We start from the raw sequence: 16,982 nt of genomic DNA on the forward strand, positions 1-16,982 counted from the left end.
GTGGGCGCATTAAGCACTATCTAATCCAAATATGCAGTTTTGAGATAATAACGTGTTATTTCAAATACATTTATGATTTTAAAAAAACTTGAAAGACTAGAAACAATACATTTTGTGTAAATTATTAAAATTAGAGATTTTAATTTAATGATGTCTGAAGTATTTAATTTGGGTTAGTCAGGTTTTGATACGAATCAAACTGTTGCAAGTAAAAGTAAATAAATCGAATTTATAGGTCGAAAGAAAAAGTAATAAGCAAACATGTAATAAATGTTGCTGATATAGACATTATATACATGCTGACTTTTTTTTTAATTTAATTTAATTTTTAAATTTATATTTATCCTTTTCTTAATAAAAATAACCGTTAACTTCTTTTTGCACGAAGGCGCGGGTGAGCAGGAATAAAATTTTAAAAAATAGATTCTTTCTGTAACAGCTAAAAGTTCAAGCCCATAAGAAGCTTGCCAAAAATCTGTAACACCCTTTGGATTATTCAGCCATGTTGCTTCAAACTTGGCAATATCTTTTTTAAAATTAGAATGTCCTGCTTTTGAAAACTCACGTAGAACTCTTTTTCAGGGGGGACTTAGGGAGGGCTATTGGGGCTGCAGTCGCAGCCCATACGAAAATTTAAGGTATTTTTGAGCTATCGAGGTTGTTTTGAGGTACATTTGAGGTTTCTGAGAAAAGAACTATAAAAATTATACCTCATAAAGGTTGTATTTGAGGTGTACGAGGTTGATTTACATACACTTCAGCTCATTTTGAGGTTGTTTAAAATTCACTTTAAATCAACCGGGCAGATTGAGGTGATTTTTAAGGCATACAGGTTGTTTTTCTGACACTTATAACAAAAAAGGTATTTATGAGGTATAAAAAAAATTTTATCTTATTTCAACTGAAAAGAATGAGGTATTTATTGAAGTGTATAAAGTCATTTTGTTTATACCTAAGCTTATTTTGAGGTTGTTTTAAATAGAGGTATTTATAAGGTATAAAAAAATTTTCCTCATTTCAACTAAAGAGAGTGAGGTATTTATTGAGGTGTATGAAGTCCTTTTATTTATACCTTAATAACTAAGCTTATTTTGAGGTTGCTTTAAAATCACTTCATCTTCATATCAAGCAGACTGATGGGGTGATTTATAAGGTATATCAAGTTGTTTTTCTGACACTTGTAACAAAAGAGGTATTTATGAGGTATAAAGAAATTTACCTTATTTCAACTAAAGAGAGTGAGATATTTATTGAGGTCTATGAAGTCCTTTTATTTATACCTCAGTTTATTTTGAGGTTGTTTTAAATTCACTTCATATCAACTATCTAGATTGAGGAAGTGATTTTTAAGGTATACAGGTTGGTTTTCTGACACTCATAACAAGAGGTATTTTTGAGGTATAAAAAAATTTACACCTTATTTCAACTAAAGGAAGTCAGGTAATTATTGAGGTGTATGAAGTCATTTTATTTATACCTTAGCTTGTTTTGAGGTTGTTTAAAGCAGTGTTCCACAACCTTTTTATCACCGTGGACTTGTCAACGTTTGATAATTTTCCCGCGGCCCACTGAGGGGGGGGGGGATCTTATATTTTAGATTATTTTGATTTATTAATTTTAATTTAATTGTATTTAAACATGCCTTCAAAATAAAATACAGTTACACCAAAAAACAAATATAAAGTGATTTAACATTTTAACTTACTAGAACGTTAAATCAATGAGAATCCTGAGCTTGTTTCTTTGCAATGAGACGGTTCCATCTGGGGGTAATCGTTGATAATGATACATTACAAACATTAAAAAATTTATGCCACTTTAGGTGACATAAATTATTATAATTAGATGAAATAAATTATAATAATTTAGGTGACACAGCAGCTTTAGGTGACGAATCTTAGTTTAAAGTTTATCTCAGATTAAGCTTTATCTCAGCTCCGTTAACCACTCGTCTATAAAAAGTCGGACAAACCAGAAGGGATAATTAAATTAAAATGGAAACAATTTATTGTTCCAAGGGAGACCCACTCACATTTGATCATATCTTCAAAATATGTCCTGTTTACAGCCAGAACGTTGGGGACCACTGCTCTAAAAGAGTAAAAATTAGTACCTGTGTTGTAGGTTAATTAGTAAAATCTGGCTTTTTGTACACTGCAAACAGCATTTGTTAGGCTAATTAGAATGAAACTTCTAAAGTGATGTTAGCAGTTTGCAAAGAGCCAGATTTTCCTATTAGCCTAAGACCTATGCACAAAGTCACTTCTAAAATAATTAAATGTAGATTAAAAAAGAAATTCCCAATTTTTGGACCATAAAGACTTTCTAATAGAGGCACCATGAAGAATACACACATAAATCTATTTCCATTTATAATACCACATTCTTTTAAAATATTGCCAGATACTTAGAGGTAGAACTAACGATTGAAAAAGTTTAGATGTCACTGGATTAATAGTTAAGTAACAGTAATCAGACAATAGAGATAATTAAATGTTATTTTATTTAAATAATATTATATACATATAATGTAATGTTTTGTCATTTGCACAATGATATCATTAACACTGAAATATATTTAACTAGTACTTCAATTTTGATTTGCGCTGATAACACATATGCTTAAGTACATCTTAACAATTTTACTGATAGAAGAAAAGTGTGCGACAAAGTTTGAGCAAAATATTAGCATTGTCTTTTTTTATAAATAAATAATTTAATAAAAATTAGCTTGCATTTCATTGTTTTATAACAAATTTATGAAAAATAACTCCATTGAAATTTCTCTCAAATTAACCGCCAAACCATACACTATTAGATATTGCAAATTAAAATAGAGTTTGACTGAAGAATTTGAATGTGCAGCTATTAGAGTTGAGTTTTCAAATGAAAAAATAGAGAGCTCCACCTTCTGCCTTTTATTCTTCACTGGTTTTTTGGAATGATTTCATGATTAGAGTGGGACCTCTTACAAGAACCACAAACTCAATGTTCATTGCTAATATTTTCTCTCTCTATATATAGTGATGTTTTTCCAGCAGTAAATGCTTTACTTTTTCTGTTTATTTGGGAATAAACATGGTGTAAAAAGTACGAGTACAGTCCTGTTTTTTTCTCTTTTTTTATTGCAGAACTATAACTCTATTCACAGGAGCGTTTTATTTACCTAGTAGCTAATTAGCAATTCTTGCAATGTTTTAAATTTCATAACTATGGTTCGTAATTATTGGGCAGACCCCCAGGCAGCTGTAGTATTATTTGCAAGCTGAGCAAAATTAAGCTATTCGTAACTATCCTAAATAAGTTAACATATGACTATCAACTATGTTTACAATGATATCCATTTGTTAATATTGTCCTTCATTACTTGCATTTCACATACATATGTTAAACTGAACAAAGTTTTTAGTAAGCGTAGGGGTCTTCAATGTGTGTTTAAGAGGACATGTGATATTTTAGGGATCTGCTGAACTCATTAGGTTTAAAAGAATAGTTTTATAAGAATATGAAAAAGGCCAATTTAAATGATTTACAGAATATGTCAAAAAATACAAGTAAAATCTATATATCCCTCATCTTATAGAAAGAAAAAAAAAGCTTGAAAATCAGTAAAATTTCTCTGACTTTCTTATTTTCTAATACATTGAGACATAAAACAAAATAAAATTAAGTACAATGCAATGTTTCATAAATGTCATTTAATATTTGTAGCATATTCAGCAATCTAATTTAATTTAAGTAGCATAATATCTAAATGTACATAGCCATTTTATAAGTATTTCATTTATATCTATAAATTTAACTATCTACAAGCAGTTTTAGGTAAATATTTCATTTTCATAGCGAATATTATTAAAATGTTTGCATTATCTAACACATGCAAAAAACAACAGTTTAAAGACTGTATGAGTCTGCTAGATTAATTTTTATAAAAATTTTAAAATAATGTGCAAATATTTCTCCAAACAAGCTCCATCAATAACATCATATTGAGATTTCTTCAAAATATGCAGTCCTTTTAATTAAAAACACTTAAAACTCATACAAACAACACACACATAATATAAAACCGAGCAATTAATTGTCCTCCTCAAAATGAAATATTATCATCTATCTCAAAGCAAAGCGTGACCGTTGATATAATGTCTTTGTTTTACAGTGTACAAACTATACCTGCATTGAAATATTTGTTCTGAAACACAGGTAACAAAATTTGTACTTCTAAACACATTGAAAAAATAACAGTTCTATTAGGAAGGCCCATAACTAGGTGGTTTTGCAGAGAGATAAAGGCTCAAGTTGTTAATGCACTGAGATTGCATATTGCTGATATCTTCCATCGAGTTGACTTCTGGACTGCCAACAATCATCTAGAAATAAAATTAAATACTTTAAACTACTTATTTCATAACTTAAATGCATTATACATAAAAACTAACAAGATAGTTATTTTAAATGTATAACAGAATAGACAGTCAATTCTCAGCATAACTAACCCATCACGGAAAAGAAAATAGATTTATTATATTCCATGATATCTCAATATATAGGACAAAGGAAAATTTTGCATTTACTTACTCATTACTAATAAATAATGGAATAATTTTGACAAAACCATATGAAATAACATAATGATAAAATAATTCATATTTCATCAACTTTTTCACAAAATGTAGAATGTTTAAATATGCTGCAACATCAAAAAAAATAGTGATTTTAATCATTTCTTATAAACTTTCGATACCAATTGAGTCTTTGTTAGTGAATGTATTTAACCTCCGTGACAGAATTTTTTCAAGGATCTTTAACAAACAGTTCTAACACTCCTATCTTTTTGCAAGAAATTTTTAATTGTAATAAATATTTATATTACTAACTTGTTATAACGGAAGTGCTTCGTGATTTTTTTTTTTTTAAAAAAAACCTCAATCTAGGGAATAAAACTATATATAATTTTTTTAATTGTAAATGCAACGATCTTTTTCAGCAACATATAAAGAATGTATATTTATTATGAGTGCTATTCTCACATTTTGAAGGAGAGGACACTAATTAGTTCCCTTTTTGCCTTTTGCAAGTCATTATCACATTAAAACAATATATATAAATTACAAAATCTATAGCAATAACTATAAAAAAAATCAATGACAAAATCGCGTGTATTTAAAACGAAATTAAGCAAATTGAACTCGTCAAAAAGGAAATACTCAAATGTGTGTTTCGATATTCCCTTGTTGTAAATTGAAGTAATATTAAAAATACTGGGTCTTAAAAACTATGCAGAAATCTAAAGCAATAACTACCAAAAGTAGATATTGAATAATCGTGTAAAAATATTGAATAATCGTGTCAAATTTTCTATATTGTATGAAATCTATCGGAATTTTTAAAAACCATGTGAAAATCAATAGCTACAACTACTGAAAAAACGACTGAAACATCACATGAATTACTGGATTCTATCAGTGTAAACTGAGCATGTCAAAAAATAATTATTTTAAGGCATGATTTGTGTTTCACATGTCAGAATTATATCAAATAAAAAAAATAACAGAATTTTAAAAACCACATAAAAATCAGTAGCAATAACTGCCAAAAAAAAACAGCGGAATCGGTCTCATTAAAAGTGAATAATTAAATATGTGATTTGAATTTTGTTTGTCGTAATAAGATTGTTTGAAAAAATATACGGACTTGATAATTAATAATTGGGTATAAGCACTTGTTAAATTTATCACATCAAGTGTCAAAAAAACAATTGAAGGATCATATGGATTTGCCATGAAATCAGAGGGACTACTTAAATGCACTGTTCGAACTTTGCATATCTTAATAAGATAGATATTTTGCTTTAAAAAAACGAGAGTATCAATAGTAATGACTGAGCAATTAAAACATCAATATTTTAAATACCAAGAAAAAAGCATAGCACTATTTCCTTTTCAGCATTTGGTAAGGTAATCTTTTTAAATTAATTCTGTATGAGAAAAAAACAGATTCGAAAAAATTCTGTAGAAAAGAAAAATTGAATTCTTTTTTTCCCAATCGAAAAATCCTTCTGCATGAACTGCGTAACATTTAGCGAAAATGTGGCTTTGTTACCGCTATTCTGCCACATAGTGTATTTATATTTTAAGTTCAAGTTATTTTATTGCAGAATGAAAAGATATAAGGAAAAAACTACAGTCAATATATTGGAATAAACGGTTCAGATCAAACATTAAAATAAAAAAAATCAAAGAACATTCTGTATCAGTCATTATTAGGTAAGGTTAACAGAAAAGGAAACCAAATGAAAGAGTGTAAACTGGTAAGAATTTCAACCAATCTTCAAAATTGAATAGTGCAGCATTTAAAGAAACACAAATTTTTCACATAATCTACAAGATGAGTATATTTTTTCAGCTGAAATGTGGCCATTTTTAACATTTTGTCAGTGAAAAAAAAAAGAAGAGGAAAGTTATAACAGTCCATAAAGTATTGCTTGTACATAATGTTGCAAAGGCAAAATAACAATAGACAAAATTTGCAACTAACAAAATGCTTCAGTAATAAGAAATTTTATTTATTTACATCTTTTGAAAACATGACATTCTGACTTATAAAAGTCGATTAATAATTGAAAAATGGGAAAAATTAGGAAATGGAGATTGGCACTTAAAAAAAAATATCATACCCAGTGTTTGCATTGTAAGATAACCCAATATCTTTAATTTTAAGTACAATACTAAATAAGAAGGATGGTACAGCAGAATTAACTTTTAAAATAATTGTAAAGATGCTTAAAATCCCTTGAAAATGCTGTAGCTGTTCATGCAGTATCCAGAACTTTAGCTTTTATAGTTTAGTTTATTAAAATAGGACTCTTAAATTTAATAAAGATGTGACAATCCCCCTCAAAAAAATTAACAAAATCAGACTCCCTTCAAAGCTTAAGATTCATTTTTTTTTCTCTTTTTAGTATAGATATTTTGTAATCGTAAAAATTGAGTTTTTCAGGGAAAAACAGATTTAGTTTTATATTTTGATTTCAAATTTTTATCTTGTTCAAATTTAATTTAAACACAATTAGAAGCACAGCGTTTTTTAACGTGTTCAAAAAAATTTTAGTGCTGTCAAATGTAAGTTACTAAATAATATTATTCTATGATAGTTTTAAGTAAGAAAAAAATCAAAAGCTAGTTCATGGACAATACAATAATAATAACAATAATAAAAGAAAGTTACAGTAGAAACCCAGTTTAGAACAGTAGTAGAGTGGACACACAGTATAGAGCAATAAATATTTTTTATTCAAAAATAAATAATTTTTAATTTAAAGTCTGCACAAGATAACCATGGTTTACAAAGTGATAATACGCACAAGCTGGTATCCAGATTCATATAAATAAAAAGAACAAATATTTGTTGTCAGCAAAATAAAATGTATATATTTTGCCTTAATTTCTCTAATTACTCATTAGAGAATTTATTGATATCTAGCATGATTGTTAATATAATAAAAAACCCAAGAAAAATACTATTTCAATAATACGTCAAGCTGCTTACATCTTTAAGTGCTATAAAAAAATTTCTTATATGTAATAATAATAATATTTTATTTAGAAATGGAAAAAAAAATAATTATTATACAGTTGAACATCCTGTATCTTTCGTTTTTCTGCATGAATCATATGTTTAAACAGAGCTGTCACAAATGCTTAATAATTTCCATTTAGATCGTTTTTAAAACTAGCAAAGTCCCGCATCTAACGTTTAGAAATTCCACTGACATTCGAAAAAGTATTCAAGTTAATTTATTTTGTGAAAAGAAACAACTGACTAACTCCTGATACTAGTAATGAAGATAACGTTGATTTGTCACAATTTGGGTAAAATGTTTCAAACTACAAATTTGATGTTTATGCATCATTTGAAAAATATGGAGAAAGTTGTGGTGTTACTGGTTGAAGAAATGTTTGTAGAAGTTGAAGAAGGGCAAAGTGATACCCATGAAGACAAAATAATAAATTAGAAAGCACAATAAATTAGAGTAAAAATTTGCGGAAGCCTTCAAAACAATGAGAAACTTTTTGTATTCACACGAACTTTCAGAAAATGAAAATGGCAATCTACAACAACTGCCGAAAATTTATTGCTTAAGCTGAGAAGGAAAAAAAAATATTTCCAAATATTTTAAATAAATAAATATATTTACTTATCCTCCTTTTGCATCATAAATATTGTTACAGGAAGTACTGAATTTTGTACAAATAAAATATTTTATACTCATTGTAAATTTATAAATTTTCATAAATTTTTTCCACCGTTTGGTGTAATACCCTAATCGTGGAGAGTGGGCTTGCGTGCGTTTAAGACCCACTGAGTTACCTAAGCCGGACATGTCAGTGGGGTAACACTCTGGCCCTCCAGGTTGCGTGTTAAGCATAGGGTTAACAACCCTATCTCATAAAAACTTACCTGTTACAGAAACTGAAATCATAGAGATATGTATGTCCCCTTCAGTTAGAATTAATCCAGGTTGTGAAAGTCAATAGGAAGCAAAAATGAATTAAAAACAATAGGAAAGTCACGGAGTAAGGAAAAATATCTGGCCACAAATAGAGTAAAATGGAAAGCTATGATAGGGAAAAATTGGAGATCAAAGATAAATTGGAACTCATAATGGAGAAATTTTCAGAGGAAAGCATTGGCCCACATTGGGCTGTCTGGCCAACTATGACGATAATGAACCTGTTTAAAATAGCCTCTCAGTCATGATCTCAGGATAAAAACAATAAACAGTAGATAATAGTCCGGGATAGCCTAGTCGGTAGGGCACTGGGTCCATGTCTAAGAGTCTGTGGGTTCGATCCCCGCCAGCCGAAGACTCATCAGACTGTAAATGGTGACTGATGCACGTTAAATCTGTCAAGTTACAAAGTCCTCCATGTTCCCATAACAAATCATTACCTCTGGGGTACTGAGCCAGGAGTTTCCTTGTCTTCTGGATTGGTTCAAAATTACAAGGCTATGGAGTTGAAAATTAGTAGTCATAAACCCAAAAAATTGGATCGGCTGTTCAACAGCGGATGTGGGTTCAATCCCCGCCGGCCGAAGACTCCTCGTGTAGTAAATGGTGACTGATGCACGTTAAATCTGTCAAGTTACAAAGTCCTCCATGTTCCCAAAACAAATCATTACCTCTGGGGTACTGAGACAGGAGTTTCCTTGTCTTCTGGATTGGTTCAAAATTACAAGGCTATGGAGTTGAAAATTAGTAGTCATAAACCCAAAAAATTGGATCGGCTGTTCAACAGCGGATGTAAAAAAACAACAAAAAAAAACAGTAGATAATAATTTCAATAAATAATAATTTTAAAAAAATTTTAACATTAATTTTTGAGAAGTAATAAAAAATAATCATAATTATATTTTTTTTAACATTTATTATGTAAGAGTCACAATTTATAAACTAAAGTATTTTGTACAAGCGAAAAAGAAATAAAAACAACACTGATTACAGTATCTAGCTTGAGGGATTTATTGAACTTTGGAGAAACAAAAAAAATTTTGATAATAATTATAATAAAAATGCAGTCTTAATAACTATGAAATTTAAATATTTAGCTTTATGTTTTTTCAAATAAAAATTCCTGAAAAAAAAAGAAATAAATATTAATGTTGGTGAAGTTTTTTTATGTATTACCTGAACAAGATAAGACACTTGGCAAGATTGAAAATTAATCGAAACTGGTTCAACCACCCATCCACTTGCGATGATCTGGGAGAAAAAAGATGTGTAAAGAACTTATTTACTTTACAGGTAAATTATTATTATAATTATAACAATATAACAATTATTCTATGCAGATGAATTCTAACATTTAAAGAAAGTAATATCTTTAACTATTAAGTTAAGTAGTAAAAACTTACTTAAAATTCCAGGTATTGTATAACTACAAGATATTAACAGCTAATTATAAGCAACAGCTTTTGAAATTAAAACTAATAATGTATTTAATTTTAACAATTTAAGTGAACTAACATTTTGAATAACATCTTGCATTAATAATTAGTTTAAAAATTTTATTAATAATAATAATTGTACTTAGCAAAATGTTTTTAAAAAACAGTAATAATAAGTATAAAAAGTAAAAATTTGCAGAAGTAAGTAGGAGTAAAAATTAATAGCATTAAGAGCAATTTAAATTGAAAATAAACATTTTAGGACTTCAAAAAAACTTTGATTATCACAAATTTACAATAGAACTGCATGAATAACAACATGCAGAGAGACAAATAATACTAATCAGAAAAAGATATTTTGTTTGTAATAAATGTTTAAAAATAATTGCCAGCAGGAAAAAAAGCCAGTTCTGTGTGATCCTTGACCATTATACCTTCAAAATTAGTGTATTATACTCCTGAATATTTTTTTAAAGCATAAAGATAATATGAAACTGATGTTTTAATTTTTACTCCCTGAAAAGATTCAGCAATCTATAGCTAAAATTTTCAAGACCAATAGTCTAAATATCTAATGTTGCCGCAGAGGCAGTTTATAAAGAAAATGAAAGTATTGTTTTCAAACAGATCTTTCTCCAATCCAACAATCAATAAGTACCATTATTCTTAAGCCCATGATCAACTTTTTGATTGTGTGTTGTGAGTGATTTTTTTTTTCACCTTTATTTTTTGTTATCAGAAATAAAAATGGTGCACTGGGACCCCCAGCTGGGAAGGAAAATGAAAGGGAGAGCAGTATTAGATGTAATGTTTTACTCTAAATCAAATGAGATCAAAACCAAGTTGATAAAATCAATAGTTTAGATCATAGATTCTGAACCTTTTTAGCGTTACCGCCCCCCTATGGAGGAAAGAAAAATTGCAACGCCCCCACCCCTTTTGCGAAAATCTAGTTATTTTGAGAAAGGGGGTGGAGGGGCGTGCTGAATTATAAGGAGCAACATTTTTAAGCAATTTCTTTAGAAGTAAATTTGCTTGGTTTTTTTTTTTTTTTTTTAAAATTAATGTGCACGTTAACTCAATATTTTTCCCCCGTCAGGTAATCGCAGTCTATTTGTTATGATAAAAATAAATACAGTGTTGGAAAAAAAATACAACAAAGAAACCTATAATTAAAATGAGTAATTAATTCTTAATTCGATGATGAAAAAAATACCCAAAAATCATTTTTACTCTAGAAATTATTATCAACGAAACAATCAAGTAACTATGATAGTGGAATGAATGTGCTTGATGGTTCAGAACCAGTTTCTTAACATTTGGTTCAATATTTTTAGTGAGGTAAAGTCGCAAGAACCCTCTTTTTTTGTGACTATATCCGTCACAGCACTGAATCTTTGTTCGACAAGGTAGGAGGAAGGGAAGGCAATTTAAACTTTTTTTATGATAATTTATAACCCAGGCGAGTGGTGTTACCTTGAATCCAAACAAAATTCAGTGAGATCATCACCATTTCAAAGTTTCGTTTCATCCCTTGAAAGTTCGGCCGATTTCTCCTAAATCTGAACCTCTGCTGTTTCAATATTCACAAGATTCATTACCCATTGAGGGACTTCCAGGGACAAAACATCTTTGTAACGGTCGGAAAAGTCCATGTGTCCAGACTCAAGGTGTTAGCAATATTCTTGTGTATCATCAGAGGGAATTTAACTATTCTTTTTAAGATCCGATAAGATTAGAAATTGGCTAAACTAATTCCGATCATAATTTTGTTTCCACAAAATGTTTTTTTTTACAAAGGCAGAAAAAGCTAATTTTGTAGTGGTCAAATTGAGCTTGTAGCCTTGAAGTTGTAAATTAACACCATTAAATTTTGCAAATAAATCGAACATGTGTGCAACTTCTATCTTAAATTCTAGCAATTTGTCTTTCAGAACTACATTTCTGACTTCGAGGAACTCAAATACAAAGTCGAAAAGATTCTAAAACTTATTGAGACATGCGACTTAGGAAAGCCAGCGAATCTCAGTGTGTAGTAGCTAACGATTGAATTCATTGTTTGTATTTTTTTTTGCACAGCTTATGAATAATCAATCGTTGAGAGCATTACTGCGGATTTTGTTCACAGCAGAGAGCTTGACATATTGCAATGACTGATGTAAACGACTACTGAGATTTTCTGTCTATGAATCCCTCTTCAAAAAAGCAATAAACCCACGATGTGGTGCCACCATTGCAGGAGTTTCATCAATAGCAAGAGATAATATTCGCAAGAGGAATATTCTGTTTAAAATAGTCTTTGGTAGAATTAAAAATAGATTCACATTGGGTTTCTACAAACAAGCTTCTTGCAAAAAGCATCTCTTGAATAATTTTTCTTTCTTTAACAAACCGGACGTACGCCAACAGTAAAGCCTCATTACTTGGCAATAGGTTGACTCATAAACTTGAGGGGAAAATACGTTGGATATCAAAAGTTAGCAAAGAAACTTCAAAACATATCCAACGCCCCCCTACTGCCCAAAACATGTTCACCGCCCCTCAGCATGCTCCTACCGCCCCCCGGGGGGCGGTATCGCCCCCGTTGAGAAACAATGGTTTAGATGATACAAAGGTTTCATGTCCCAGTATTGGGTCTCAAAAATCCACCTTTCTTATTCTACAATTTTCTTATTCTACAGTGCATAAGATAAAATATGAAACCAGTCACAATACTTAGTTACAAAAATGCACAGGTTGAAAGAAAAAAAGAAAATTTTATATCACTACACAGTTATTCTTGGTATATTCTCCTAAATTTTAATATAACATTATCTAATAATTTTTATATAACATTTATATACATATGATTATAAAATGTATCAATATATTCGTCTTAAAAATAAAATATATGTAACATAAATGTACATTTAACAAATTTCAGTATATTCTGAAACATAAAGCAATCGAATAAAATACTAGTAATGTAGTATCGACATATAAATCTAAGTAACAGCCAGCAAATACCTCATTACTTTAAAAATGATCAACAATATATTTAGGCAATCATGTTATTATGAAATATTTTCCCCACATTTTTTTAAAACCTCACCAAAAAAAAAAAAAATTTAAAGGTCACTTACAGTTCCACGAACAACATCCCTAATAGGTGGGCACACATCATCTTTTACTGAATGGAAACCTAATATAAATTGAGATCCTTGCTTTTTTTCTGTTTGTAGGACACAAAAATCTTGTACTTCCTTTCTTAATAGCGAGACAGATTCGTTGTACATGTGAACTAAAATAATAACAATTAATATACTAAGTCTATTTTAGAGTAATATTTGAAAAAGAAGTCAGAAATTATATAAAGGTTTTAAAACATTATTAATCTTTGCATTAAAAATTGATTTGGTTTTTATTTATTTATTCAATTTAACCAAAAAGCATTTTATAAATTTATTTGTTAAATTTTTTGGTGTTTTTATCCTATATTAGTTAGAACAGTAGAATCACAATTATAAGACATCCAAGTCAAGAGATATGTCAAAAATATGAGTAAAACCATTGAAAACAATTATAAACTAAAATAAAATTTAAGAAGAACTCTAATGTTTTATTTTTTTATTTTAATTAACCATACAATATTACACAAAAAATTATAGTTTTTTGTTTAATCTGTAATTTGCTAATTGACTTTTGTTTTGTTTTCTATTATTGTTTGAAATATATCACCTAACCATTATCATTCACTCAATTTACACAATGCTGTTAATAACTACAAGCATTTTTCACACAAAGCTTGTAGTTGTTAATGGCAAACCATTGTTTACCTAATTTAACATTGAAATGAAAGGTAGGCAGACAAATAAAATGACTATGGCTTAAGCATCTCTATTGTCCTTATTTAGCAGACAAATTTTGGAATTGTTGTCAGTGATTGGATAGAACTGAATTTAATGATACAAGGTCCAAAAATGAATAAATAATTGGGTAACCTCAATTGTGATAATGAAAGCTTTTAACATAAGGATCAGATTATCAGCATTATATAGTCAATATTGTACTATTATTCAAAATTATGTGTTTTACATGTTTAGCGACAATCTTGAGCCAGTAGGTGATAGACACTAAAATAGCATTCCCTACTGGCATGAGATTGGCAGGCAATGTATTACAGTTATTCTTCCTTATTTAAAGCATTAAATCACTGAAACATTCACAGATTAAGTGTTATGTACAGTAGGGAACCGATTATCCGGATCGATCGGGACCATCGATATTCCGGATAACTGATTTTTCCGGTTTTCTGAATCGCTACAAAAAGCCGTTTTTTTTATAGTTAAACCCAACTAAAAAAAGAAAAAAAATAGAAATAATCTTAAAAAGAAGAAAAAACGATGAAGTAATACACTAATGATTATTTCCAAAATGATGGTAAGGTAAACATCTTTCAAAAAAGAGCGAAAAATCCTAAAATCTTATGAGGAAAATAAATTTATTTTTTTTTTAAAAAAATGAAGGGAAAACTAATCGAATTTCGTTCCGGTTTTTTGGTTTTCCGGTTTTCTGATTTCCGGATAACGGGTTCTGTACTGTATAACATTTATCTCAAACATTAACAATATGCACTAAATTTTCAAGGAATTTTTTACGTTTCTAATACTTACTTAATTTTTGCCCTCCAGAATATTCCCCAAGTACAGTTATTTTCTAGAAACAAGTTAAAATACAGATATTAATAATAAAATACAAACACTAAAAAAAAAAAAAAAAAAAAAAAAAAAAAAAAAAAAAAAAAAAAAACTTCAATATCATCAGTTAGGGTTGCCACTCAAATTTGGAAAAAAAGTTCCCTGTGTTTTCCCTGTACACATTATACACAATATGTTAAGAGCAAACAACAATTACTGTGCTCTTGTGTGAGCTATATTGGGCTAACTATATTTATTAGTTTTAATTGCTGGAAAAACAGCTGAACATACCTAAATAATGCTATAGTAAATGAAATAGTTTATTATAGCTGAAATATCATGGTTAAATATCCAGCAGATTAGGCTCTGAGTGGTCACCATTTTTAAAAGACAAAAGTAAGAAACAAAATTCCCTGTATTTTCCCAGTTTGTAAAGAAAAAATCAAAATTCCCTGCATTTTCCCTGTTATTTTAGGTGATTTTTAAATTCCCTGTATTTTCCAGGTTTTCCCTGTTCTCCCTGAGGAGTGGCAACCTTGTAACAATAAATTATATTCATTGTATACAGAACCAGATTTCGACGCTCAATATTACTTACAACATACATTTAACATGTTTACAGCTGATTTTTATGACAGCACAAGATCACTAGAATAGCATCCCACATTGGAGTGAGATTGGCAGCAAACATGTTAAAATAACTTAATAAAATCATGAATAGCTGCTAAAATACAGTAAAAATACCACACAAAGGGGAACAAAAACACATCTCAAATAAATAAAAGATATATATGCTTTTCTACAGCACAGGAGCAAATCAAATTGAATATTATGTGAAATAAATAATTGAAATCAAATTAATCTCACCTTTACTGTATCATCATACATAAAACGAGTAAGAGGGTTGCATAATGTTTTCCAAACTGCTTCAAATGATGTAGGAATGATACCTTTACACAAATAACTGATAGAGAAAAAATATCAGGTTAATACTAAGACAGGAGTCAAAAATGAAATGCAAATGTTCAATGTGTGATAATACTTTAAACAAAAACTACATTGTAAGAAAAAGAAAAATTAAATAGTATCACACTAAGGACATAAACTTCCGAAGGTTATCCGGAGTCCTATTTGCTTTGGATTGTCGAGAATCTATTGTGTGAGTTAAATTATCAACAAAAAATAATGTAATAACTACTCCTTAGTATTTATCAAAAAATACCTCAGCAATAAATACATATTTGAAACAATTTAATAAACTAAGATACAATTAGAGCAATGAGAACCAATGTTTATGTTTTCAATATTAAAGTAAGTATAAACAAACACCAAACCTCTTCCATATCTAATTTTGGTTAGAAAAGCTACTTCCAGCTAATAGCTTATTTTACGATACTGTATTTACAATTACTAATTTTGTAATTAAAAATAAATAAATAAATAAATGAAGGGAAGAACTAAAATTTGTTATGGCTTGTGAGACACTTATTTTTTCATATGGTTCTGTTACATTACAAGTGAATACTCTTTCAAAACAATTTTATGCATAATTTTCTAAAAGAAAATAGGGTAATACTATTTGAATAAGAATTGATGGGTTGGAATTCTCAGGGGAGATTGTGAGCCCAAGTCAAAATTCCGGAAAATTTCTTGAGTTAAAAAGTTTAAATTGAAAAAAATTCAAACAAGTTTATTTTTCCTTTTTCTCAATATTTCTTAGTTTACTTAAAATATATTTACAATTTTACACATACCTATACCATTTACACATACCTATGATGACCTGGAGAAGTAATTAAAATTTACAAATGTCTTTTTTTCTTGAGTTTATGATTACAACAACTATTTACTGATAAAAAATGAATATTAATCATGATTATAAACTTATAAAGTATCTCTCTGGCTCTCCCTTACAAACAAATAAAATAAACTGTGCTTTTAAGTTCCACCTTTGAAAATTTGATTTCCGGAAACTTCTGTGATCAATGATTTTTTTAAACGTCTGGACCTTCAATATCCGGAAACTTCTGGATCACTGTTAGCGAAAAATCCGGAAATCCGGATTTTTTCCAGAGCACAATCAGCCCTGAATTCTTGATTTGACTTTATTGTTCAGCACGAATACTGTGATTAATATTATACTCCTGTATATTGATTTGGATACTTATTGATTGTTAATTTTTATTTTGAAATAACAACACTAAACTAAGATTGTTAGATTAAAAACAATCAATAGGCATAGCCTCTTATGGTATAACAACAGAGCAGATAAAATAACAGTGAAATATGAAAAGAGAAATCAATACCTTCAGCTAGAGGGAGAAAAAGCATCCACATAACAATACTTAATACTAGGAG

The 16,982-nt window shown here is 29.1% G+C and overlaps 1 protein-coding gene across 1 annotated transcript in view; it reads right to left on the reverse strand.

The window, feature by feature from the left end:
* Window positions 1–2,484: 2,484 nt before the first annotated feature.
* Window positions 2,485–16,982, reverse strand: part of LOC107437359 (uncharacterized) — a 31,082-nt gene continuing 16,584 nt past the window's right edge. The window contains exons 11-15 of the mRNA XM_071181489.2: window positions 15,492–15,588; window positions 14,601–14,643; window positions 13,071–13,228; window positions 9,689–9,763; window positions 2,485–4,370 (exon numbers count right to left, since the gene is read on the reverse strand). Of these exons, the coding sequence (XP_071037590.1) occupies window positions 4,251–4,370; window positions 9,689–9,763; window positions 13,071–13,228; window positions 14,601–14,643; window positions 15,492–15,588 (493 nt within the window). The 3' untranslated portion in view covers window positions 2,485–4,250. The remainder of the gene's footprint in view (window positions 4,371–9,688; window positions 9,764–13,070; window positions 13,229–14,600; window positions 14,644–15,491; window positions 15,589–16,982) is intronic.

This window comes from Parasteatoda tepidariorum, chromosome 8 (assembly GCF_982258835.1).
Source record: "Parasteatoda tepidariorum strain Cologne lab strain chromosome 8, Ptep-v5.0, whole genome shotgun sequence".
In the NCBI taxonomy this organism is placed as follows: domain Eukaryota; kingdom Metazoa; phylum Arthropoda; class Arachnida; order Araneae; family Theridiidae; genus Parasteatoda; species Parasteatoda tepidariorum.